This window comes from Clytia hemisphaerica, unplaced genomic scaffold (genome assembly GCF_902728285.1).
Source record: "Clytia hemisphaerica strain Z4C2 unplaced genomic scaffold, Clytia hemisphaerica genome assembly, whole genome shotgun sequence".
Lineage (NCBI taxonomy): Eukaryota > Metazoa > Cnidaria > Hydrozoa > Leptothecata > Clytiidae > Clytia > Clytia hemisphaerica.
Window position 1 is genome coordinate 164,208 of NW_027103977.1, and position 27,147 is coordinate 191,354.

Sequence of the window (27,147 nt, forward strand, 5' to 3'; positions counted from 1 at the left end):
CATTATTTTGGGACCCCGCGGTCCAGGCCCTGTGATGCCGGTTTTGGTCCATAGGTTAGGGCTGCGAAATTATGCAGCGATAAAGCTGCAGAATTTCACAGCGCTGCGGAATATGACAACGCAAAAAATGCAACATTTCGCAATCAACATTGCGGATTATGCAATTAATTTCCCAAACTGAAATGCAAGGATTTCCAAAAAACATTTAGACATCTTCCTAGCAACTGTACCAGACGAGCCATAGCTTGCCAACTATTTCCACCTTAGCCAAGCTAACTGAAATATATAAAACTCAATCTTATGAAATTCTAGATATTTTTTAGAACGTGATGTTGTGATCCAGTGGCTCCTGATACCTGAACAGTGAACACTGGATTTTACTTCGAAATTTCCTGTCCTGGAAAGAAAGTTGTTCGCTTACAGCCTATTCATAACCTGTTAATATAAAAAATAATTACTTAACTGAGAGAAAGATACCTTTAAACTGTTAAAATACCTTGGAGAGTTTTCTAATCTGATGTTTTTTAGGGTTTTTTAGTGTTTTCTGCTTTCCAAAAAATTACCATGTGGTTTTTCAAAACAACAAAGCGTGTTTTTAGTGACTCTTCCGCTCAACGCAACGCGGGTGAATTAACCTCATTCATTTTCGGGAAAAGTTGTTCGCTTTTCATGACCCAGAACATAATGTAATCATTAGGTCAATAACAACCTCGTTTCCAAAATAAAATCCCGGGCAATTTTTTTTCGTGTCCCAGTCTGCCGGACTGCCGGACAGTCAACAGTCACGAGGGTCAAAAGTGAAGGGTTAAAGGAAGAAATTTTCAAGAAAATTTAAACTCTGATGTCCATTTTTGCTGGACTAGACGACAGTAGTGGTTCGAATATTGACTTTTCTTTATCATTATCTTATCAAGGATTGAATGAAATACCCGAAGATGTGATCAAGAAACATTCAAAGCAAACAACGTCACTTGATCTTAGTTACAACATTTTCAAGTATAGTTATATATTTTTATTAAATACACCTATCCCGTATTTGTAAAACTAATGCGCGCGCATTATTTTGATGCTCTCCACCGTTTGGTCTCTGGAGGTAAACAAACCCGTTTTTGCCTGCGTTCCCTTAGGGAAAGTTGGTTTTTTGAGCTTTTCTTATAAGTTCTGCTGTCGAACAAAATTCCCTCAAATTTTAGTATGTTCAATCTATTCATGATATTATACCGACCTGAAAATATTTTGCCAAACAATCTTATACACAACGGTGGAGCACATTGGTGCTAAATCTTCATGATGCACCGGCCTTGCAAGTACACCGCGCGGGCAAAATATTGTGCGCGTAAGCGCACAGGCGAGCGCAGCGTTTTGTTAGGGATAGGCAGCAGGCTGGCGAAGCCAGCCTGCTGCTCATCCCTAACATGCACCCAGACGGCTGTGCACCCTCCCGGTGGTGCACCCGTGTGTGGGGTCTTCCTGGAGGAATGGTGATCATAACAGTTAGCCTAACTCGTGAGGTCTGTTCACCTGTATATACTATATATGTCACTCTATAAATAACCTTGAATTTCGGAAAATTAGCAGCCGTCGTGGCCCAGTGGTATAGAGTACGTGTTTCGTAATCGGAAACATGTAGGTTCGAACCGGGGTAAAGTATTGAAAAGTTTCAAAAAATTTTCTAAGTCTCCGTGCTTGTCGGTGCATCATGAAGATTTAGCCATAGGTTAAAAAAAGGTCTATTTAACGCAATTGAACAAAATCGAATAATCGCAATTCAATTGTCGAATCGCAATCGAATATTACCTAGGGATTTGCCGCTCGATTGCTTCGATTTCGTTTGATTGTATTCGATTACGTGATTGATTTAGATTTTATTCGCTTTCGTACGATACTTTAGCGCTCGGCCGCCCACGCTAAAACTCATCAAACGTTAGCGTAATAGAACGAAATCGAATATTAATCAAATGTAATTGACAATCAATCGAACCAATGGAACATAGTCAACTATTAATCGAACCAATCTAACCTTACTCGAACGCAATCGAACACAATCAAATATTACCCAGGAATTGACCGTTCGATTGAGATTCGATTACGTTCGACAATCGAATCGCAATTATTCAATAGCGTTCGATTACGTTCGATTGGTTCGATTGCGATTTTTGCTCGAAGTTGTTCGATTGACACCGTCTGGTGATTTTAAAACTGTGCTGTAAAACTCATTATCCTTGTCACTTTGCACATTCATTCTTTGAAAGTTTTAGAAAGATGCTCCTTGAAAATTCCTTGCGTTTTCTTTTTTCAAAGGAAATTGACAATCCAACATCAAATCAAATACCTTAGGATCGTTTAATATTGACATGCGTCTTCTAATTTCGACACCGGATCTGTAAAATAATCAAAACAAACCTTGAATGAAATTCTTGGTATCATTCTTATCGAACAAGTTCATCCATCAAACTAGAAGTTCAGTAAACATTGCAATCCTTTCAATAAAAAAAACAGCCAAATTATAAGCAGTTTCACACAACACACGAAACGCATGCAAACTTCCTCGTAACTTTCTCGTGTCCATCATTAAAATTTTACAACTTTATTACGCTTCAAGTCACGTGATAAAAATAATTCGGGCGCTTAGTCAACCTGGTTTCCCCGTCCTTATTGTTTATTACAAGCACACGCTTGACCGCTTGACACACTCTAGGCGCGTTTCTCATATTATATTAACAATCTGTGACGTGATAGGGAGAGTACAATTTAGTGATTGATTGATAACTTGGGTATGTATTTGTTTATGTTTGATTTTTTATTTCGAAGACCAGCCTACAGCTATGTCGAAATTAGAAGACGTATGTCGATATTAGACGATCCTACGGTAGTAATTTAGGAGAACCACCCGATGGTCTATTGAATGACAAATTACTCATATAAATACTTATTGTATTTGTTTTAGTCTGGAAAATAAATATTGACATTTTTGTGAAAACTTGCAATTTTGAGTCATTTAGTGATAACGGTATGAAATTTAAAAAAAAAAAGTAGAGAATGGTCTTTTTGATTGTGTGAGTGTAAGGAAGAAACTAAAAAGCATTCAGTCCATGTCTCGTGCCTGATTCATACAGGTATTATTACAAAGTTTAATTTTTTCAAGGTGCTTGATATCGTTACGACAATTTGACCAGTTGCATACTGTTATTTTGGATCATAATGCCTTGGATGAACATTTTTGCTTCCCTGGAAAATTCCCTGCCATCAAACTCCTCTCAGTAAATGGAAACAAGATCGCGAATTTGAGTGTCTTTGTAAACAGAATGTCGCAAGATTTACCTAATCTGACATTTCTAAGTATGATGAAAAATGACGCAGCTCCAAGCTACTTTAATGGAGGCACAAAATCACAAAATGAAGATTACAGGTTAGATTTCATCATTCTTTGTTTACATAGTCTTGTCCAAAACATTTACCCAATTGTTTACTGAAGTTCTCTCCATAAATTTTGTCCAATTATTTGAGATGAGCTGGAGTTTTTACAAGATACTTCACTAATTGGTCATTTGAAGTGATAGAAATGACGCGTTCTTTAGAAAAAGTAATAAGATTCTTTTATTACTGGTTAACGACCAATCAAATCAAATAAGAGCTTGTAAAAACTCCAGCTTGTCCCAATTATTTACTTACCCCCTATCTTTATTTGACCTCACCCCTAGAAGCTGAAACCCCCCATTTTGATTATAAATTAAGGAAGGGAGTCAAAGGTTCACACTGTAGCATTTTCTGAAATCTTTTCCTCAAGAGTCAACCCAAAAAAACTTGTTAAAATAAAGTGTTAAATAATAAGCTTAGAATTGCTTATCGTCTCAAAAAAGTATAAAATAGTTATTCAAAGTTTTTTTTAAAAATATTTTGTTAGGTCCTATGTCATCAGCCATTTCCCAAAACTAAGGAACTTAGATGGATGGCCCATCCTTGATGGAGAACGTGAACAAGCATATAGACTATATGGAAAGAGATGGAAGATCAAAAAGAGAACTGCAAGCAGTTACACATGAACTTATCCAATGTTCTTATTTAGCAGGCCCAATAGTTACATCATTTATTAAAAGCCTTTCTAAAGGCATACAATTCAACAACACGAGACTACATGGAAAGTGTTGTTTTATTCAATGATAATAACTTGCAACTTTTAAAGCTCAAATATAGATCTATTTGACCAAATTTAGAAAGCAATGCTTAAAATTTTAATTTTTGATAGCTAGTTTCTAAATATAAGAATTCTAAGGAATTCTAAGGAATTGGGTTCAAAAAGTTGCCCAAATTTCTTTAGGCAACTTTAAATTGTGTTAGAAATGAACAAAACATTTGAAGCTTTATAGAAAATGAATGACTGGTAATTCACCTGCCAAAGTTTTTCAGTTTAATTTTTTAAAATTAAAATATAATTTTGTACATTTTGATATGCATTATTTTTAATATTTTTATTTTTGATATTTTTATTTGAAATTTGTAATTTATAGTATTCCCAAAATAAATGTTGACCTTTTGATAACAACTTCAAGAATGATGCCATGTAGGGCTTGATTAACCAATCAAGAATAATACAGGAATTGATTTTATTTTGAAATTTGTCCTCACATTGTCCAATTTTGATTTTGGGGTTTAAGGCGAGACCAATTTAATTTGTTGTTCTACGGGCCCGACCGACCCTATTTTTGCTAAAATCAAAAAAATAATAATATTGAATTACCACTACAATATATTTTACACACTAGTTATTTGTAAAAATCAAATTTGAACAAAGCTGAAAATTAATTCAAGAAATTGAAAAATGTAGAAAATCAAGCATTCCATACACTAAAATTTTATTATGATCTTCATTGAAGATAAAAAAAGTGAATTTTTGATCTAGATATTTTTTGGAAAACTTTTTCGGTACTTTACCAATCCTGATAAGTGAAAAATTTATTCTTATTTTACCGACCGACCGACCCATATTTTGCTAACGATCTGCCCGTAGAACAACAAAATAAATTGGTCTCGCCTAATTTAATTGATTAATCCATTTTTCCGTAACACTTTTATTATTGTCTATTTTCATAGATTACAACAAAATAACAAGTTAAAATAGTTTTGAAAAAATGTCGGCCATATCAACGAGAGAAGAAATGGAAGTAGAAGGCTCCTCTTCAACCTTTACCAAAGAAATGCAGTCACTTGTCAATAACTCACAATTCAGGTAAGACCAAAAATATTTTAATGTTACCTATACACCATCAAAAATTGCAAGTTGCCTATTTTGGAATTTATGAATATCCAAGCTATTTTTTAAATATAGGTCCTTTATCAGACCCTTGGTAGAATAAGACCCAGAGACAAATTTTATTGTCAATATTTTAAGAACAAATAAAGGCTAATTTGTTTTGTGAAATATTTAAGTTCCAAGATGAAATAAAAAGCTATCTTCAAAAAAACACTGAATTAAAATTCTCCCTTAGAAAAACTTCCTTCAATTTTTAGTGACATATCTTTCCTTGTTGGACCAGAAAAGATCAATTTTAAAGCACATAAATGCATCTTGGCAACCAGGTAAATCATTGAAAGCTTGCTTGTTATTACAGTTTTAAGTTGTGAAAAGAGAAGCGAGAGGAAGCAGGTACCCATTGTCTTAAAATGAAATTAACTTTAATTTTCAAATCATCAAAGCTAAAAGATTACTTGCAGTTACTTGTTCATTAGTTTTGAAGAGAGAGCTTTGTCTTTGTCTTATGAAGACTTTCCCTATGCAAGTTCCATAGTAGAATAATACCTAGCACTCCAAATGTTAAGCACATTAAAATTATTCTCACAATGTTGTCTGTAGGTGAAAATCTGTACAGTTGATATTTTTCACTTACCTTAAGTGTATATATTTTCGCTGGCACTAAATTTTAGCTAATCGCAAAAAGGTGATTGCAACAATGACTCAAATTTCACTGTCTACTTAAAATTTTGTTTAGGTGTCAAGTTTTCAAAAGTATGTTTGAGAACCCTCTAGATGTGGATGAGCCATTGGTTCTGTCAGACGTTTCTCCTGAAATCTTCTCAATTTTGCTGCAATATATCTATACCATGGCGTTCTAAATTCAAGGCCTAGCAAGCGTGCTTTGACGTCAAAATCCTGTGGACCTAATTAATGATGTCATTGCAGTGTTGACGTCAAAAGAAAGAAAAAAATCAAATCTTTCAGAGAGATAGCTACGGAAAATGTTTATCTAGACCATATGATTTAGGAATAAGTTAGTTTATCATTTCTGTTATTTTCACTACGATATCCTAAGTACAATGAAATCTGAACACTTTATTTAAAAAAATAAACTATAGAAAATTGAAAGAACTGGATGCACTCAGAGTGTGATGATAGAAAAAGATGTTTCATTTTTCTTTTAGCTTTAGAACTTTCTGGCTCGCCTCCTTCGAGGAGCGAGGCGTCTGCGATTTGCAGAAATTGTTCAGAAAGATGTTCGATAATATCATAGCATTATTTTTAGTGATAGAGTCAAAAGCGTATGTGTGAGCGATAGACATCAAGACATCAGACAGTGATGTTCGGCAGACGAGATGTCGGATATGATTGAACATTATGTATGAAAACATCGTCCATTGACAAATCGTATCAGTCGGAATTTTCAAACCACCACGGTCAAGCTCGTGAAGATATTTCCCGTACTTTTGAGCGTAAAACATCGTAGCATCGAATAACTCCTGCTCACTCATCTCATCTTTACGAGCTACATAACCGGCCATATATATAAGAGACATTTTCGTTTCGACCGGGATGGACATCTCTTCCTCTTCTAACTGGTTGAGCAAACTTATTCCATCACGATCAAGAGCAAAAAAACACTTGTCACAACAATGACCCGGTTCAGCTCGTAAAACGGACAGGTCGACATTCAACTTTAGCAAAAGTTTGGTTTTCTTGATATCGAGTTTTTCGAGTACTTGTTGAGCAGTGATAAAATACGTTCCTGTAGATGAAGATAAAAGGAAAATTTTGAATTTTCGGTGTAAACTTGTAAGTAATCGAAAAACGCATCGCAAACTAATAATTACGTGGGTAAACAATTCAAGCCGTAAAATGATTAACAATGTTTAAAATGAAGACCTCATTTCAATTAGAAGAAATTAAAAAGTGTTCTCACCTCCGGAACCTTGTCTCAGCTTTCCAAATTCTTTTTCCAATGGATCTGAGCAAAATTCTCCAATCATAACATATTTTTGGTGAGGTGACATAAGAAGATGTTTCGTCAGCTCCACAAGACCATTTAGAGTATGGTGGAGTGCATTTGATGTATCTTTAGTCAATGTTTTCATGCGCTTTCCTCCCGATTTTTTTCCGATTGAGAGAAACCAATCAGCATAATCAATAAGTTGTTGCAAACGAGAATCTTGAGGAGAGTTGATAACGGCTTCTAACGGGTTGTTGTGTCGGATGTCTTTCCCAACGGTTCGAACATTTAAGATCTTCCACATAGTGTTGACTTTTTCGATGAATTTGACAGTGCCGGTGACATTCATGTTTTGCATCTGTGGGTGAACTTTAAGTGCTGCTAACGTCTCTTCACAAAAAACACGGAGACATGTCGATACACGTTGCCGTTCGACCGGTTTGGGGCGTACGGCGACTTCGGTCAACTTTGATAAGCCACGAACTCCGCAGAAGTTTGACATGTTTTCAACTTCATGTAATCGGATAAGGTCAGACCACTTGACAACGAATGTATCATCATCTTCTTTGAATGTGAGTTGGCCAGTCTTCTCTGTTAACCAATTATTTCGAATACTTTTAATCAGGTGAACAAAATCGAACAGAAGGAAAATACCATCAGTTGTCAACCAGGGTTTGTCTGTGACCGTATCAAACTGCTTGAAGAAATTCTGGTTCGTTCGATTTCCATCGACGATTATTGATTTGATATCGGCACCAGCGCCACGCAACAGAGCAATAGTTTGCTGAATTTGATCGAACAAAAAAGCAGCAGTCATAGCTTTCACAGGAATCATTTTGAATAAAAACGTTGGACCACCGAATAAGCATTTCACCATAATTCCGAGTACGGAAGTTGCTAAACTGGATGGGTTGTTTTCTGCCTGACCAAAGACGGTTCCGCCATGATAGAGTAGGCACTGTTTTACATACACTTCGTCTGCCATGACTATACACTTTCTCTGGTCAGGTTTTACAGCTTTGACGATTTCGTTGATAAATGTCCTGTCGGATGTGTTGTTGACTTTGGACGAGATGTTGGTTAGCGTCTTGATTGAGGGGAGTTTGAAATCGGATCGGAGCCTTGAGTAGAGTGAACGAGATTGAGAAAAGTAGCCGAATGCTCGCATCAGTACTTGCGGAGAATAGAGTTTTTTTCCGACTTGAGGTGGTTTCATAGATTCTATTTGTTCTTGTAAAATGGTTTGATGCCGAGTGAATTCACTATTTTTCAAAAAGCAAAGTGCTTCCTCAAGACACGACCATGAATCGAGATGAGTGATACGATTTTTCGAAAGGGATTTTATGGTACATTGAACACCCATTTTGTACGCAATGAATCTCAAATCTTTCGATATTTTCAGCGAAAATGATGGTATTCCTGATATATATTCACCAGATTGAATCCACTGTTCACCATTGACTTGAAATGCGACAATAGGCAAACCGAGTAATGTCAATCGATCGGAGTTGGCGATGTCCTCAAATTTTAGTTTGTCGCGATTTCTAAACTCTTCCATCTCATCCTCCTGCTGGCTGCGAGTTTCGAAAGACGTGCGTTTTGTTGGTCTTGGAGGTGGAAGAGGTGTTGGAATGGAACTGGACGGTATATTATCAAAGATTGATGGTGGTTCGATTGGTCGAGGAAGGCCGTTCTGACCTAAAGAAAGAAATAAACATAGCGTTTAAGAGTTAATTGAACTTTGTGTTGTAGATTTGTATCTTATGGGCCTATGAGTGAATTATAAATACAAATTTTCAACAAAAACAAGCATCAGATTTGGATTTTTTATAATATCGAAAATATGTTAATAGATAAGCTATGAACAGAGAAAAACTTATCCGAAGACTTTATTTAGCTTGTTCAATATTCCACGAAAGCAATAAGGTTACACACCTGTTTCAAAAGTAGTGTTTTCTGGCCAATGTTTACGGCAAACCGCTGGTGTATTGTTATTATTGACGATCTCTTCGGTAAGGTACGGAATGGATTTGATCCAGCGCTGCCTTTCATAGAGTCTTTTCTTCTTGCTTGGGAAACCATACATTGGAATTTTACGAAAATCGGCTAATTTTTCTTCATTCCTGATTCGTATATTATCATTTTGCGACGCTTTACTTTTGTTATAATTAGATTTGCAGCCACGCACAATGCATTTTCTACCCATTTTTTCGGTGTTGTTTTTCTTGCACGACGTCAAAAATGGGTGTGAACGTTAGATTTTTTTCTTTCTTTTGACGTCAACACTGCAATGACATCATTAATTAGGTCCACAGGATTTTGACGTCAAAGCACGCTTGCTAGGCCTTGAATTTAGAACGCCATGATCTATACCAATAAATGCAGTATAAACACAGACAATGTAAATATTGTTAAAATTTAACAATTCTTATTGACCAACCAAAGTAAAAATTAGCCTTTTTAGTTAAACAAAGCTTGTTTTTGCTATCCATTACCTTACCCCTGTTAATTTCAGTGTTGTTATTACTATGGATTGTGCAAGTTCGAGACTTGCTACCCAAGTTTACTTTATAAAAGCCAGAACTGTACACTCTTCCAGGTGATGCCTTTGCTATCAATGGCAATGGAATATGGCATGGAACAACTTATTAAGGTTAAATACAGTTCAGTTCAGTTTCTTTTTCAGTTGGAATTCGGTATTTTGTTTGTAGGGAAGTGGTAATGTCCTAATTGAAAGACCAAAACTAAGAAGCTAAACAAAATGACCTTCCTCTTATTTTGATGACAACTTTTCCCCTGTTGTTTTCTGGTTCACATGATTTGTAATTTGTAACTTGTAAGATTGAATTTTTGTATTTTCAGATATGTGAAAAATTTATCTCATCATCTATAAACATCGAAAATGCATGCTGCTCAATGCAAGTAAGTTCTAGCTAAGACAGCCAACATTCTACCTTGCTGTCCCTCTTATTCTTGAAATTTTGCAGAAAGTCCAATGACTTTATTCAATCTTTTTTTCAACAAAGCTTTGAAACCGTCTACTTTTCACTTGGTCTTTCATTTCCAGAATCATTTCCAGAATGAAAATAACGCCGATTATCTGAATTAGTTCTAAGATAATACAAACAATATGACAAGTTGTATTTAGTATTCAGCATAAAATGAAACTTGCTGCATACATTACCAACATTAAAGAACTATCTTCACCCAAGCTTTTTTGAGATCATTTACAAAAAATTATAAGGAATGGAAATGTTTGCCATATTGCCTTATCTCTGCCCCTAGAGGAGAGGTGTTTATTCAAAGGGATCATATAGGATAATTAAAAAAATGACCGAAACTTTTAAATTGTTCTTTGTCTCTATCTATAAGATAGATATGAAGATTCTGTTGATACAGAGTCATATGTGTTGTTAAACCAGGAAGATAAATTTCAATCAAAATTTCAGGCTGCAGTGACGTTTGGGTTGGATAATTTCAAGCGAACACTATTACCATTTATCGAACAAAATACTGCAGAGATATTCAAAACAAAATCGTTCAATGAGTTGTCAGAAACAACGTTGTCCTATATTTTGCAAAGTGATGAGCTGACAATGGACGAATATGATCTAATGAAAGCTATCAAGGGATGGGCTGTTGTAAATTCGGTAAGTTTTACAGCCCCTTTTATGTTTCATCTGATTTATCTTTAAGATCTGATAGTGCAATGCAAGAAGTTTCACAATTTTCACAAGTCTTGTAATTTTCACAAGTCTTGTAATTTATACAAAATCGTTTCCAAGCTAGTTTCCAAGCCTTATATCTTAATGATAATTCATACAAGAAATCCCCTACCGATAGGGCGTTTTCTAGCAATTTTTGAGACAGCACTCTCAGAAACCCCACCCACCAAATGAGAAACAAGAATTATTTCATGTTATTAGTAATAAGGCAGAGCTCTTTTTCTATCAAACAGTTAGTTCATATCTAGGGTGGTCACCTCAGGGTCTTTCATCAAAAATTGCATTTTTTACAAAAAACAGTCAAAAAATTGATTTTCTAAAATAAAATGTAATTTTTTCAAATATATTAGCCTGTAGCTATTTTCTCTCAATGTGCTGATACTTCAAGGCTATTATGACAATATTTCCAGAGGAGAAAGTTTCAGCTACAGTATAACTTAGAAAAATAGCTTTTGGAGTAGAGTATAAAACCCCCTACCGGTAGGGGGTTTGCTATACAGGGTAGGAGCAGAATGATTTCACTAATACTGACCTAAGTAAGTGCTTTCAAATGATATCTTTTGATTTTTCTCATCATACTTAACTAATCCTAGCATTACAAAGCAAAATTTACTAGTAAGATGTTATTTTTTCTTTTTTTTGAGATTCCTGCATAACTATTGAATTTTAAAAAAAGTCCTCATCTTTTAGCTATATCCAAAAATAATGACCCAATAAATTCAGTGGTCCTATTCATAGTGATATACTAGATTTTGGTATCTAAGGCAGGTAAGATACACTGAAAAACTGAAGGAAAAAGCTGAATGGCCAGTTGTAATTATCAGGATAGGGTCTACTTAAGAAAAATACCTACGGGTAGGGGGTAACTTTTTGCAACCCAAAGTTGGCACAAAGCTTCATAAAAAATCAAATTGAATATGAGTGAAGCAGTTTTTTGTTTAATTTTATCATTATCCATAATAACAAGCCTCATTTTACATCTACAACTAGTTACAGTGAAATATTTTCTTGATCTTGAGGTGTTTTATCTGAAAATATCAAATTTGCCTCGGACTTTTCAAGGTTAATGACACTATAACCAGATTTAAGGGGTTTTATTAATTCATGATATAAGATTCCCAAGTGAGATTTAGTTAACTAACTACAGAACCTCTCATTATTCCTGTTGAAAGTCTAAGAAGAGTCATAATAGAAAACCCCCTACTGGTAGGGGGTAAAAAGATTAGACTTTAGAATGAGAGAATCAGCTTGTTTTTCCCAAAAATCTTCTAAGAAAGTCATGTTTTAGGGAGGTAAAAAGGCCTTCTGTACATTTTTAGAGTACTTTGAGGTAATGTCTTGACCAAATCAAAAGAAGCATGCTGAGTAATGAGTTAAATTAAAAGATTTTCTCCCATTTTAAGTCTAGCAATACAGATGTATAATAATACTATTATGTCAATAACTTTAGGTATATTTTATGACTTTTTTCTCTTGAAAGCATGAATGTTTTGTATCAAGTTCCCTTGAAAAGGTCCAATACGAACAGTTTGATACACCTTTACAAGCCAAGCCAAAAACTGAAGACTTTTAGGGCTTGGCTGGTGATCAAGAACAATGTAGTGCTAGTAAAGCAGCAGAGACACATGCCCTCCTCTATGAGGATTTTGCTGAAGCCATTGATAACGAGACAGCTGATAAAGAAAATCTGAATGCTACTACATACACCCTTTTTGTTGATTCTGGGAAAACAAGAAAAAACTGCTTGCTTGGGAGACTTATTTCCTCTACTAATGATAGCCTAGTCAGGGGGGGGGGTGAAGCAGTTAGTACAAGACATCATGCCGGTTAGTACCGTGGTGGTGTGCCATATGAATTGGATAAAATCACTTAGTACTCAGATGTACTAACTGCAAAAAAGGGTGGTCCCCTGCTAAAAATTTGCCAAATTTTGGTACTAATTGTGTAAAAAATAGGATTTTGTGAGAAAATTAAAAAAAAAAGACCATATTTTACCAAAAAATTTTTTTGGGAAGTAGATTTTTTTTTCAAATTTTCGAAATTTTTTTTTTAAATCTTAAAACAATTTGCTGGTTGCAATAGAAATTTGATTTTCTAAAATTTTTTCCTATTGAAAGCTATGGATATTGAATCATTTTTAAGATATTAAATTTGATTTTATTTGATTTTATTGAATTTATGAAGGTCAAAAGCCTTTTTCAAGGCTAAATTCAGTTAGTACTAACTGTACTAAGTGTACCAAGGTGGTGGTATTACTAACTTCTTCCGAGAAAACAGTTAGTAGGCATGATGTCTTGTACTAACTGCTTCACCCCCCCCCCTGGCCTAGTTCATGGTAAAAAGCTAACTGAGAAATGGTCTAAGTTCCTCATAGCTAAAGTGCTTAATAACACTTGGAAAGGCTTTGATGCTGATTTCCATACTGCTGGAGCTTTTGCTGCTTGGGATAAAGATAAATATTTCTCAGAAAGTATTTAACCAACTAATGAAGCAAAAACTTCCAATGAGACCCAATCCAGCAAGAAAGGAAAACATAAAGCAGTCAAAAGAACAACAAAACTTGTAGTCAAAGAACATGATGAATCTGATAAAGAGAATGGCTCAGAAAGCATTCCTAAAAAAAAAGGCTCAACCAAGAAAAGCAAGGAAAGTACCTGTCAAAGTAACTGTGGGAAAAAAGGCAGCAGAAAAACTTACAGAAAGAAATAATAAGGTCTATGAAGAAGGTAACAAATTCGATAATGAAGAGGAAGTTGAAGAGCAGGAATAAGAGAGTCGTGTTGACCAGGTTGAGGTGAAGAAAGAGGAGGAGAAAAAGCTGTGGAAAACGGCAAGTTGGAAGATTAATCCAAGGACAGTGTCACTTCCAAGAGCACAACTGCTAGACACATTTCTCACGGCTTACCTGTGAAGCGTCGATTTTCACGCAAATAACTTTTCCTTAGATATTATCCAAAACAGTGACATTTAGACCCTTTTGTCTAGGCATTGCTGTCTTTTTGGACCTACCCCGGTGGGGTAGAGGTCCTATAAATTAACCGATGTCCGTCCGTTCGTTCGTCTGTTCGTTCGTTCGTCTGTTCGTTCGTTCGTTCGTCCGTCCGTCTGTTACCAGCTTTTCTCAGGATTGGCTCATTAGTTTTTTCTGATTTTTGGCACAATGATGCAAAATGGCAATGCCCAAAATGTGACGGAGCCCGATTTTGGAAAAAAAAATTTTTCCGGCCGGAAATGCCGGAAATATGCCGGAAAAACAGGTTTTTTGGCATTTTCTCGAGATTTTATCATTAGTTTTTTCTGATTTTTTGCTCAAAGATGCGTATTAACAATGCCCAAAACATGGGCGAGTCCGATTTTTGAGAAAAAATTTTTTCCGGCCAAAAATACCGGAAATATTCCGGAAAAACTGTTTATTTGGCATTTTCTCGTGATTTTATCATTAGTTTTTGCTGATTTTTTGCTCAAAGATGCGTATTAACAATGCCCAAATCATTGCCGAGTCCGATTTTTGAGAAAAAGATTTTTCCGGCCGAAAATGCCGGAAATATGCCGGAAATTGCCGTTTTTGCAGATTTGAATTGGGCTTTTTCCATATATTTCTTTGTTTTTTCACTTTAAAAAATTATTGATAACAATGCCCAGGCTGCATCATTTGAAAAAAGTAGGCGTGTGGTACACCGCACGCCTGACTTCATTTTGACTGGTTTTAGGCGTGTGGTTTATAGCACGTCTAGTGTGATTTAGGCGAGTGATGGCGTGTGGTCAAAAATTTTCAAATTTCAGGCCTAATTTCAAAACTTAAAGAAGCAAAGGGTAGATTGAGAAACCAGAAAAAATGAAATGAACTAATATATTCCGAATATATTTCATAATCTTTTCTTTTTCTTTTTGTTGTTAATCAGACAAAAGTTAAAAACTAGAGAAAGTTTGCTGAAGGTTATCAAATTTTCAATCCCTCACTTTAGGTACATTTTCAAGTCATTCATCGTCGGAAGAATTGTTTTCACCTTCACTATCGTAGTAGTCATCATTAATAGATTCATTATCAGTATAGAGAACATCACTGTCTTCGTCATCAGAAAGCTCAATTGATTCAACCTCTTTCTGCTTTTTGGGTGAGGAAGCAGTTTCATCATTGTTATCATCGAGCTTTCTTTTTCTTGTGGTAGAGAGATAAATTTGGCAAGCTCTCTCTAAAATCTCATCTCTGTCTTGTTTCGACCAATTTTTATCATTAATTTTCACTCGCATTCTCATTTCTAATACTTCATGAGAGGTATTGAGCCTCCGATCAGAGAGCATTAAGGTGAGAATGCTGAATGCCCTCTCTACACTGGAATTAGACCCTGATAAACAAAACATTAAGGTATGTGTTCACCTTCCTTGACACATTCTCTTTAATTGATCATATCTTTAGAACAACAAATTTTTATACATCAAAAGTATATATTTTCTGAAAGCCAATAATATTCTCTTTCTAATGGTAAAAGTTTCAGCTGAATTTAAAAAACTGGGCAGGATATAATTAAAATCTTAAGAATTTTAACCTTACCTACTTCAAAGAAGTTAAAGTCACCCATAGCTTTTGAAATTTGAAAAAATAGTTTCGATACTATGTTCCCAATAGATTGAACCAAAAAAATGTCTTAGGATTTTTTTTTGGATCGACTTTAACTCGAGAAAACTTAAAAATTGTTAAAATTTGGAAAAAATTCATTCATTTCTCGATTTTTTTCCACTTAACCTGAAATTGTGAAGCTTTAACTCGATTAGAAAAAAAATCCTAAGACATTTTTTTAGTTCAATTCTTTGCCAAAAATATAAAAAAAAAATTAAGTTCATAGCTAAATGCTATGGGTGACTTTAACCTCGTTAAAAGTAGTATGGTATGGTAAAATTTCATTTTTTCTACATCAATTTGAAATTTTTGACGAGATAATTACTGTTTAATTAAGTAATCAGAGAAATGTGTCAAAAATGTTACTATTCAATAGATGTGAGAATAAACATCAGCTGAATTCTCTCTTTTCTCTTTGTTGTTTCCGAAAGAGACAATTATTTGAGTAAATAATCCATCATAAGACGAACTTTGTTTTAAAATTTAAATGGTTATAACTCTGGATCAAAAAAAGATTTTAAGATCGCGATTTTACCAAAATGAAATCCAGTAACTTTTCTTCCACTTTGACTGAAGAAAAATTTTTTGACAAAAAATCGGAAAAAAGGTGTACACATACCTTAATTCAAGGAGCAAACAGAAGTTTGGAAATTCCTTTCTTTTATATAAAAGAACACTCTTCCAAACTTCAGCTGCTGTTTTCATTAAAAGGTTTTGTTTAACATGGACCTTGACTTTCTTCCAGTCTCTCAGAGCACTTTCAAGGTGGAAGTTCTTGGCTTTCAGAGGTGTTTTGAAGTGCTCTGCGAACTCTTTAATTTGGTCAACTCCAAACCCCTTCTCATCTGACCAAGTTTCAGGATTGCACCACCCTAAAACCTTAAAAATCTCCTCCTTCAAGTTGGCAAATCTTTCACTGAGCAGCTCAATCAAACTGTTTGCAACAACAGCCCTCGCATTTTGAGCAGCAGTTATGGTGGCCGGGGATAGATTTGTCATCTCAAATTGATCGAAATTAATATCTTTTGGTTTTTGATTAACCAACAGTTTCAATTTATCCCCAGGAGAATCGAAGTGACCTTTCAGACTGAAACCTCCTTTATCAGATGGCACAAGGACATACTTTTGAAGGTGGCTATCAATCTCCGTTTCTGTGCTGTCAACATCACCTTCTGAGTATTCCTTTAGGTATGCTGAAGACAATTTGATTGAAGAATCGATTTCAAACGGCAACAAAAGCTCACCTTCAAACACTTTTGAAGCAGGGACTATCTTTTCAAGAACATCAAGATAACAACATGTTAATGCTATGTATCTGTAACTCCTGAAGTTCTTTAAAAGACCCTGAATCTTTGCCTTTGTTTGAGGCTGAGTCTTTTTGTCAGCTTCAACATTTTCATAAGCCAAAATGAATGCTGGCCATGTACTAAGGAAGCTTGTGAAGGCCCGTCTTCGATGGCCAACAAACCTTGTTCCTGCCATTTTTGGCAAGGTATAATGCTGGATTCCCAAGACTCCACATGCTTTTTCTACCTCACTCTTTATTTTACCAGAGTCTCTCAGCAGGTAGAAATTTGTCAAGTAAAAAGAATCTATGTCCTTGAAGACACTGTCAGAGAAGGCTTCCTTGACAGCCAACTCTACCCTGTGGTTGATACAGTGTATTTTGACTAGCCACTCTCTTCCTTCACCTAATCGAGTCATCAGTCCAGACAGACGACCAGTATTTACACTTGCACCATCAGCAGTGACTGAAACAAGCTTAGTTTGATAATCAGACAGCGGGTATATGCCTTTAGATTCATCAAAAATGTTATCAATCGCAGATTTGAGTGATTCAGCATCTGTTCCTCCCCATTCTGCCATTTCGAGGAGAGATGCCCCAAAGTATGTCGGAACCCCTATTAAATGAAAAAGACATTAACTTCATTTGATAAATAACAAAAAGTACAGATTTCTTATAAAAGAAAAACAAGGACTTTATTTTGAGAGATTAAAAGGTTGAGAAATTTCCGATCAGACGAAGGCACATTCCTTGAAAGATTAATTAGATAAGAAAATTGCAAAGAAGAAGAAATGTAAACAATGAAAGAGCCTTAAAATATGTCTAAGATATTTATGACGTCAGTAAACAAGAAGAAAAAAAGTTCTTTAAACAAAATATAGAGAGAGAGATTCTGTACACAAATCTTATGACGTCAAACAAAATTTTATAAAAAGAATGTTAAAAAGATGCAGGGGTGTAACATGTTTTTTATAAAGGAATGATGATGCGGAGAAAAAAGAATAACAACAGCCCCAGTTCAACAAAATCTTCCATTTTAATTTGACTGTGTAAAGGATAACTTCTTAATTCAAAAGGAAACACCAGCTGTTAACTCTTTACTCCCTAGCATGTTTCCAAAAGGCAGACAGCTAGAGCCAGATAAAAGTTACATAAGTCTGCTGATATTATGCTAGTTTATAAGCAACAAAAACTTATCGTTTCTCTCGAGACGCACCATGACCATTTCTTTGTCACTTTGGGTTTTTCGAGCTTGGCTGCCATCTGATAGAATCCCAAAGAAGCTAGAGCTAGCAATGATAACAGCTATTTTCTCTGTCACTGCTTTGTGTATAGCCGTTAAAAATTCGCGGTAATAACGTGAATCATCTTTACCTGTAAAACAAATTCAACTATGTTGATCCAATAATATGATGATTTGAAGCTGTAAAACCTTTCAGTGTACGCATGTTTAAATAGAAAAGGATGTTTAGCTGTCCCCTCAAAGTTTTAATACAATAGCAAGCTCCTTATAACTTTGGATTTCGCTAGTTTAAAACTTTTAATGATGAGTTGCAATTATATAAATAACAACAGAATCAAATATTCTCTTTGCGAGTTATTATTACCGTCGATTAATCTAGTGCCATTTTCCCTTTGTACTTTAACCAGGGTCTTGAATTGCCTCGATGGTAGAGTAGACTCCATTGTCATTGTGTATGCTGTCCGTATCATCTTTTTGTAAGCGTCGTCGCTCGCTTTTCTTAATGCCGACTGAATCTTAGGCTGGGTTGAAGAGGATTTGTTTGATAATACCCGTTCTTGATGAGGCTCCGTGCTATCCAGAGTGCAGGCAAATTGGTGGCAAGAACCCTGAATATGTCGGGTTATCTAAGAAAACAATTCATTATAACACTCTTTTTTTTTCTATCAGAACAATTTTATAAGAATACACGTTTTTTTTTTTATTAGAACCTAGTTTATAAGAACATATAGGCTGAAATTCGTCGAAAAATTAAGAACATCTTAAGAACATGCCCAGCCTCAGTTTGGAAAAAAATGACAAGAAACTACAATTTTTTCCTCTTTTTAAGCAGTTTTAACCAAATTTAGGGGTGGATCTTCAAAAGTCAAGAGTCAAATATTGTCCAAATTTTGTCAAATTTAAGTGCTCTTTATTTTGTATCATATTGTCGATTTAGAGTAGTATGAAAAATTAAGAACGCATTTAAGAACATTTTAGGCTGAAAATTGCTAAAAAAATAAGCACATCCAGGCTCAGCCAAATTTTAGGTGTTCTAATAAAAAAAAAAACGTGTAATGAGGCTCAACAACGACGAAAAATATGGGCAATTTTTCCAATACAAACCCTGGAAAACAGCCTCAATTTTTTGAGTCTTCAGTCAGCTGAATTAATGAATTAATGAAATTAGGGTACAGGCCCAGAAATACCAAAAATTTGCCCTAAAAATAAGAATAGTACAAGACTTAAAGTGACAAAAGGAACACTCATTGCGAGGCTCGTTGGTTGAATGAAAGATACAGGGTGGTTCTATAAAACAGATTTTTACCTGGTGCTTTGTAACTGAGTTCGTTCCATCGATAAAAGCTTTCACAGATGTCTTTGCTGAGCCTTTGATAGTAGATGAGTTTTGAATTTCTTTCTTATACTTTGCACACACCTTGCACCACACAAAATTTACAAGTTTTCCTCCATTTCTCTCAAAAGTTTTGTATCCAATAACTTCGGAAACATCGTAACTTAAAAACGTTTTTAGAGATATTAAATTCCCTTTGGTCTCACGAGCAGCCATGTTTAAAACGTTCGTTCAGTACGCAGCCCTAAGGGTAAATGAACTTTCAGACTTCTTAAAAGACTTCTGAAAACACGCGATTTTAACTTTATTAAGAGAAGGTTTAATAAATGTGCTTACTTTATCTTGTTTCAGATAGTACATGACTGCCCTTATATGGTCATTTACGTTTTCATTTATTTGTTTACAAGACAGAGAAAGAGTTGATTACAAAGAACAAAAGGCTCTTCATTCTCGTTCCACTTCTTCTTGTTTCGAAACGATTTCGCAATCTCACAAAATCTTTTTAAAGAACCTTTACCTATGATGTAAAAAGCGTAAATAAAATGATTTTGTTAGGTTCAGTGAGGCGTGCGATTGATCGCTCGCCTCAATAAAAATCTTGTTTTTTAGGCGTGCTGTTTATCGCACGTCTGGAATTTTTTAGGCGTGTGTGGAGGCGCGCGCGTGCGATCGCACGCCTCAAATGATGCAGCCTGAATGCCACCATCAAGCATGATTCAATTGTCAATAAAACTTTTGCAATTTTGCAACCGGAACTTTCTATTTCTTTTTTCCCTAAACCCCTCCCCCCCCATCAACAATCAATGATGACATTTAATGCATTTTCGCTAAGGGATCTTCTCAAAAATAAAATCGATTATTTAATCGAATTTAAGCGAAATATTCGATTATTTTCAACATGAAATTCAATTATTTAAGTGAACCAATTCGATTATTTAAGCGAACCAATTCGATTATTTGAGAAAAATATTTCGCTTAAATAATCGAATTTCTCTATATTTTAATCGAATTTCGATAATTGATAATCGAATTTCGACTAGAAGGATAACCGAATTTGAAATCAATTGGAAGCGAAAATGCTTTTAAAAGCTTTTTTAAAAGCATAACAATCTCATCATAAAAATATTATTAGAGAGTAAAATTTTATGTTTTGCTAAAGTGACATTGAGATCCATTCATCTCCAATATAAATAAAAACTTACCTTATCCTTGGGAGTTTTTGATGTCCAAAAGTGAATCACCACTGATAAAAATAAAGTCTGATGAATAAAGTCTCCCTTCGAAAACTGAATTTCGAAGGCAGGAAACTTATACAGTGAAAACTGAAGCAAACAAAGAATTCCATTTCTCTACATACATACCTTTTACAATCAAATCTCAATTCAATTAATTTTATAACTTTCCTTTAATCTCAAAGGTTTGCTCAAAAATGAGTAATAATAAAATCACAACTAACTTTTGTTTTGATTGCAACATTTTCGAATCTTTCGAATGCGTGACGCAATTTGATTGGCACAAAATAGAACTCGCGCGAGAAACAATGCAACGACTTCTTTTCTGAGATGACAGAGTCATGAATATAAATAATCGAATTTGAGAATTCGATTAAATAATCGAATTATTTATTTGTCGCTTTTAATAATCGAATTCAAAAGGGGTCAAATTCGCTTAAATAATCGAATTCAACCGCTTAAATAAGCGAATCATTAATCGAATTGCATAGTCGAAATTCGATTATTATTTTTGAGAAGATCCCTAAGCGCTATATTTTCTTAATGATTGTTTTTCTCCTTATTGCTATCTAAGGTTCATCATCAGGTAGGTCCATTCAGCATGTTGCTTGTTACCATATATTTTTACCTTACTTCATTTACATTATTTACATTGACATTATTGTAGGAACCATTTTACCATAGGAAACTAGTTCATTTATTTGTTTAAGCCTATATTATTGCGGACAGCAAAATCAAAATTATGAAAAATACCTACTGGTAGGGGTTTTTCTATCATGAACTCTCTTAGCTCTTAATGAATGATCTGACGGAATGAAAAAGTCTTAAAACTCAATAAAATTGTTAGATATTTCAGAGGGTATGCAAATAAATCTTAAAGTATGACAGTTCAAAGTATTTCTTACTGCGTGTGAAAACCCCCTACCGGTAGGGGTTTTCACAAATAGGGCCTTTCCGGTTTTTGTTCCAGATGTTTCAGATTTAAATAAAGTCTCTATGTATTATTTGACTCCTACATATTGTAGTAATTCATGGTATAAATGCTTTTTAGCTGTGTGGGAATATTCTAGTCATACTGAATTTAGCTAGCAACAAGTTTTTATTTTTTGGCTGTCCGACAGGGCAAAATTAGGAAAAAAATTTTTTTAGGAGAACAGGCATGTATTTTTACCAGCTGCTTTAGGTGATCCAATATAATTATATCAGACACTTTTCAACCAAAATAAACCAGCTGCGCTGGAAGCTCCGGCTTAAGAGATTAAAAGATGTGAAAGATGAGCTTGTTGAGTTAGTTGTGTTAGAATGTTGCCCACAAACTACTAATCAGAACAGATCAGAAAGCAAAGTAATAATTCTATTGCAGAGCGAGTATGAGAAATAATCTTAACAAATATATAAACCAGCTGGAAGTTTAGCTCTTCTAAGTGATTACACATGCACTTTCTTGCCTAAAGAACCAACCCCACCCCCGCCCACTCATCCTCAACTAAAAAGTTCAAAATTGGAGCTAAAGGAGATAAACATTTAGAAGTGAATATTTCCAAGTTCTTATACTGTAAATTAATTTTTTTCTAAACTTGCCAATAGCGAAGCCATGATGCGCCGTTGATTTGATTGTCCGGATAAAATTTTCGGGAGAAAAATAGCCTAAATTAGAGGCCACGGCTTTGAGCTAAGCATTATTTTTTCTGTTGGGATAATACTTGGAAAAGAGTAGGATAAACCAAATAAAATGGTACAATAGTGTGTATGTAATAAATAGTGGGTCGAATACAAAACAGGATCATTTTCAGTCATAAACATAACACCACAAAAACTACTCAGATCGTTTTCAAATTTTCACTGTAATGTTCTAATTTTAGTATTCTCTTTTAAATTCCAATGGATGTGTGTTTGAAAGTTTCATTGTCAAGTTACCAACAGAATTTTATGGTTTTGTTAGCCATATGCAAGATTTAAGCACTCGATCAGCTGACGATTCATGGCTAAAATTTCTCCGAAGTCTTTCCACATTGTTATTTCTATTTCTATCCATTTATTTGCATAAGCCTAAAAAAGCTAACATCGCAAATATTTAACAAAAACTTGTTTATAAAAATAAAAAAGTATAAAAAGGAAGAAGAATATTATACAATAATAAATAGTTATACAATAATGAATAGTAATAAATAGTAAGACAGTAAAAATAATAAAAAATGTTAAAATATATTGAATAAATAGTTTATTAGTTTAAAATTCTAAAAAAAATTAAAAAGGCGCAATTCGAAAAAGGTGATCATCAAAATACCAAAAACTTAACAAAAGAAAATTTAATGGGGAAAAAGAAAACGAGGGTATTGAGGAGTGTAAATGCTCAAACCTGAAGGTAAGGATAACAGAAAGGCGGGAACTTAAGAATCTCGAAGTATAGGTGTTCTTAGTCATAATAAATTAGGTTTCATATGATTTTTCTACTTCTGCTATAAATTTATTTCTATCTAATATATTTGATATCTTTGATGGTAATTTGTTCCATAAGTCAATGGTGAAGGGAAAGTACGAGTTCTCATAAACTTTCAGTCGGGCATGTTGTCGCTTGTATCTAATATTTACACAGCGTTGACGTGCTGGTTTTAATTGATCGTCCACAAATTTTGAATTATTGTTGATGTCAAATAGTAACTTCAGACATGCTATTTGTCTTCTAGTTTCCAATGACTCCAGTTTAAGTGATTTGATCATTCGAGTTGGACTGAAGACATATTGCCACTTGTTTTCCACCCAACGAGCCGCCTTTCTTTGTACCATTTCTAAGTTGTTGATGAGTAGCTGTGTACTATTTGGACTCCAAACAGAGCTAGCATATTCCAAGATTGGTCGCACAAATACTTTGTAACATAGGAGTTTAGATTCTTTGTCAAAGTGGTGAAGATTTCTTTGGAGATAAAGACGAACATTAGTTGCTTTTGATATGATGTTGCTAATGTGTTTTTTCCAATTTAGATTTTTCGTTATGGTTACGCCGAGGTACTTTGCTTGGTCAACATTCTCAAGTTGGACACCATGGATGGAATAAGAAGCTTCGATCATCTTTCTTTTGTTTGTGATACGGATAAGTTTGCATTTATCGGGATGAAATTCCATTGACCAGTTATTTTCCCAGTGAACTATGTAATGCGAGCTTGGTGGCTCTGATGTACTTTTAGTAAAATTTCAATTAAACCAAAAAATTTCTCAGTTCCTATCCACAGCGTCTCATTTAACAGTCTTCTGTTTCCATGGTTTCAGTGTCACTTCAGTGTTTTGCGTTTATTAGCTTCTGTTTTCAATTAATTTTTTTATGCATCTTAATTTTATGTTCAATGCGTGCGTTGTCATTATTTTTCTATTGTTTCATTATGTAATCTTTTGTTCAATTTTTGTCAGTTTTTTATCAAAATCGAGACACTTTTTTCAAGGAGCTCACTTGTTCCTTACTAAGAGAGATGTGAGGTTCAAAGCAAGAGAATTGTTTTTTAAGTCATGGAATTCAATTTTTAACTTTGATTTGACAAATCGTCATTTTTGTCATTTTTTTGGGCACTCAATACACAGCTATCATTTACTGGCTACCTGGTAGGTTTCCTTCTCGTTTCTCACTCGTTCATTCTTTCGTGTTTCACCAGCCATCTGGGCTCAGGCATCGTGTCTCCCTAGGTTAAGATTAGGTTATGAAATTTTTGAAATGAATATTTCTTTTACATTTTTACGGAGAAATTTCTAGCCAATTTTTCCACTCACTTTTGGTCAGTTTTCAATCTTACAGTATGTGAGATTCGTCATTTTTTTTCAATTTTTTGAGATTAAGATTTGTCAATTTTTCTCAATTTTCGGATGATCAACTTTTGTCACTTTTTTCAATTTTTTCTCAGACTAAAATTTGTCATTTTACTTAATTTTCTTTGAGACTAAAACATTGTATTTTTTTTCTTCATTCAGTTTGAACATGTCATAAAAGTTACAAACGCGTCAGTCTCTGTGCCCTGCCCAACATTCAAACAGACGGTAATTCCGACAAGTCACGTGTCAATTATCGGTCAATCATATCACTCATTCGTTAACTCGCTCACTCGTCGTCACGTGTTATGACGTCACATAATTGAATGAAATTACGTAACGTTCCACGCATCAATTACCGTACTCTTCACTTGACCGGTGACGTCGAACCGAAATCACCAGACTCAACATCTGATCAACCCGTCACCATGTCAACACATGATGAAACCAGCAAGTCATTGGAAATCGATATGAAGGTCATCATCGAACAAGTTCATGACGTCATCGATGAGAACCCCATCGAATCCTCAACCATCACAGATACAGACCTTACCGTCCAGAAGCTTGAGGAATTACGAGTCCAGCTCAGACGTAAGAACCATCAGCTAGGAGAATCCGATCTTCCTGTTCTATCAACGCTCAACCTTATTAAAGATTTCATCGTAAGATCGAGAGATCATAAGTTAAATTCTCGTCTTACTCAAGAAAAGGAAAAGCACGATCAACTTCGTCTCAATGATCAATCAGTAGCTTTCTCAATAATCAATATTGCTCGCCAGATATCGGAACTTCAAGATGTTTACAGTGGCAACCCATCCAAAGCTTCTCTCGAACAGCTAATCGAATGGAAGACCAACCAACACAATCATCTCAAAAAGTTTGATAAAGTTGCTGTTGAGTACAAAGAACTCTTAAAATCTCCAGTACTCGATAAACAACGAGACGATGACGTTAAAAGTATCAGCAAACATTTTGAAAAACTTACCACGCTCAGACAAATTTATACCAAATCACTTGAATCTGAAGTCAGCAATCGTGAACCAGACAAACTCAATACCTTCAACAAGTTGTCACTCAACATCAAGCTTCAACCATTTGCAGGGTATGAATCAAAAATTGACTTTTACACATTCAAGTCTAATTTCGAGAAAATTCATCTTCACTCAACACCAAGTCGTTTGCTTCCAGACCTTCTGAAGAATAATTTTCTGGTCGACCCAGCTCTAACTCTCGTCAAAAGTCTCGATGATATCGACCTGATATGGCGCCACCTAGAAGATGCTTTTGGTGACGCCAAAATTATGCTCCACAAAAAGTTGCAAGAGTTATCAAAGCTAGACAACGTCAAGTCTAACAACTCAGAGAAGTTGACAACCAGTCTTGGCAAGATCATCAACGTCATTAACGAAACTATGAGGCTTGCAAAGGATCACAAGGTGGAAGAACATCTATACTACGGAGATGGACTATCTACAATCTACAACCTTCTTGGTAATCAAAGGACAACCAAATTCCTCACATCCATCATCGACGATGACCTATCAGAAAAACAGACTTGGTTGAAACTCATCACATTCCTCGAACGTGAAAAGAAGGTTCATATACAAAAGTCACTCCTCCAAACTGCCAAGGATGCATCAAATTCAAAGGATGATCAAAGAAAATCGGGCAGCTCAGGATCAAACACAGGCTCCAACAGACGATCATCGTCCCACATCACGAGTCCAGAAACATCATGCACAATTTGCAACGAGCCCACTGGTACCATTGGTCACATTCCATCATCTGGTCCAAACGGCACCAAAATCCTTCAATACTTCACATGCAGAACATTCGTCTTGGCTACACCTGCTCAACGTCTCAAGATCCTTCGTGAAAGAAACTACTGCATGCAATGTCTCTTCCCTCACTACTGGAACGAAAAGCATTCGTCGTGGACACACGAACGGTCAGTCATTCGTCACGAACGGTCTATCCGTTCGTCACGAATGCTTTTCGAGCGACTTTCTTTTAAAGCGTTCGTCACAAACACTTTCTAGAATCCGACTCATTCGTGACGAACGCTTTAACAGGGAGGCGTTTGTCACGAATGCTTTATGATTTATAACGAATGCCTAAGCGTTCACGACGAATGCCTAAGCGTTCACGACGAATGCCTAAGCGTTCACGACGAACGCTTTGCTTTTAAACGAAAGTTTAAGCGTTCGTGACGAACGCTTTGCTTTTAAGCGAAAGTTTAAGCGTTCATGACGAACGCTTTGCCTCTTAAAACGAATGTCTGAGCGTTATGACGAATGTGTGCATTTTTCACGAACGCTTTTCGAATAGAGTCACGCTAATAAAATAAAATCTGTTCGTGAAGAATGTCAGAAAAAGGTAGACTATATTATTAAAGCGTTCGTTATGTTTACGAAGTAAATTCGAAAATGTCATTGAATTTAAAATCCAGTAATGAAAATAATTATCATGTGGAAACTTTATGCAAAAATGCCATACAAAGTAACGACTTAGCCAAACCAAGACGTGAGACATCAAATACTTTGCCATTTCAATTTTTGATGACAATAATCTTATTACTGACTTTAAGCACAAATGTATTTCAAATTTCAAACGAAGACCAAATTCATTTTAGAACTATTTATTAAAGCATGCACAAGCACAAGGAGAATTACACACACCATATTGTTGTCTCCACCGTGAAATTAGAATTCAATTTT

At 35.1% G+C, this 27,147-nt stretch overlaps 3 protein-coding genes across 3 annotated transcripts in view; 2 read left to right on the forward strand and 1 right to left on the reverse strand.

Moving 5' to 3' along the window:
• Positions 1–739: 739 nt before the first annotated feature.
• LOC136810823 (leucine-rich melanocyte differentiation-associated protein-like) lies at positions 740–4,607 on the forward strand. The gene is made up of 3 exons (XM_067067413.1): positions 740–996; positions 3,146–3,409; positions 3,905–4,607. The coding sequence occupies exons 1-3, from the start codon at positions 842–844 to the stop codon at positions 4,041–4,043; spliced, it is 558 nt and encodes a 185-aa protein (XP_066923514.1). The 5' UTR covers positions 740–841; the 3' UTR covers positions 4,044–4,607.
• A 488-nt stretch (positions 4,608–5,095) lies between these two features.
• Positions 5,096–27,147, forward strand: part of LOC136810837 (BTB/POZ domain-containing protein 19-like) — a 38,173-nt gene continuing 16,121 nt past the window's right edge. The window contains exons 1-7 of the mRNA XM_067067424.1: positions 5,096–5,227; positions 5,509–5,577; positions 5,988–6,110; positions 9,585–9,600; positions 9,799–9,852; positions 10,062–10,121; positions 10,649–10,849. Coding sequence (XP_066923525.1) covers positions 5,130–5,227; positions 5,509–5,577; positions 5,988–6,110; positions 9,585–9,600; positions 9,799–9,852; positions 10,062–10,121; positions 10,649–10,849 — 621 coding nt within the window. The 5' untranslated portion in view covers positions 5,096–5,129. The remainder of the gene's footprint in view (positions 5,228–5,508; positions 5,578–5,987; positions 6,111–9,584; positions 9,601–9,798; positions 9,853–10,061; positions 10,122–10,648; positions 10,850–27,147) is intronic.
• On the reverse strand, positions 6,268–9,560 carry LOC136810825 (uncharacterized). Its single transcript, XM_067067415.1, has 3 exons — positions 9,135–9,560; positions 7,173–8,897; positions 6,268–6,998 (listed from the first exon to the last, which is right to left on the reverse strand). Exons 1-3 carry the CDS (start codon positions 9,403–9,405, stop codon positions 6,403–6,405), a joined length of 2,592 nt encoding a protein of 863 aa, XP_066923516.1. The 5' UTR covers positions 9,406–9,560; the 3' UTR covers positions 6,268–6,402.

Coding starts and splice junctions, on each gene's coding strand:
- LOC136810825 (XM_067067415.1), bottom strand. CDS start 9,405: ATGGGTAGAAAATGCATTGTGCGTGGCTGCAAATCTAATTATAACAAA. Junction 8,898..9,134: donor AAACACTACTTTTGAAACAG/GTGTGTAACCTT, acceptor TTCTTTCTTTAG/GTCAGAACGGCCTTCCTCGA. Junction 6,999..7,172: donor GCTGAGACAAGGTTCCGGAG/GTGAGAACACTT, acceptor CTTCATCTACAG/GAACGTATTTTATCACTGCT.
- LOC136810823 (XM_067067413.1), top strand. CDS start 842: ATGTCCATTTTTGCTGGACTAGACGACAGTAGTGGTTCGAATATTGAC. Junction 997..3,145: donor CTTAGTTACAACATTTTCAA/GTATAGTTATAT, acceptor AATTTTTTCAAG/GTGCTTGATATCGTTACGAC. Junction 3,410..3,904: donor TCACAAAATGAAGATTACAG/GTTAGATTTCAT, acceptor ATATTTTGTTAG/GTCCTATGTCATCAGCCATT.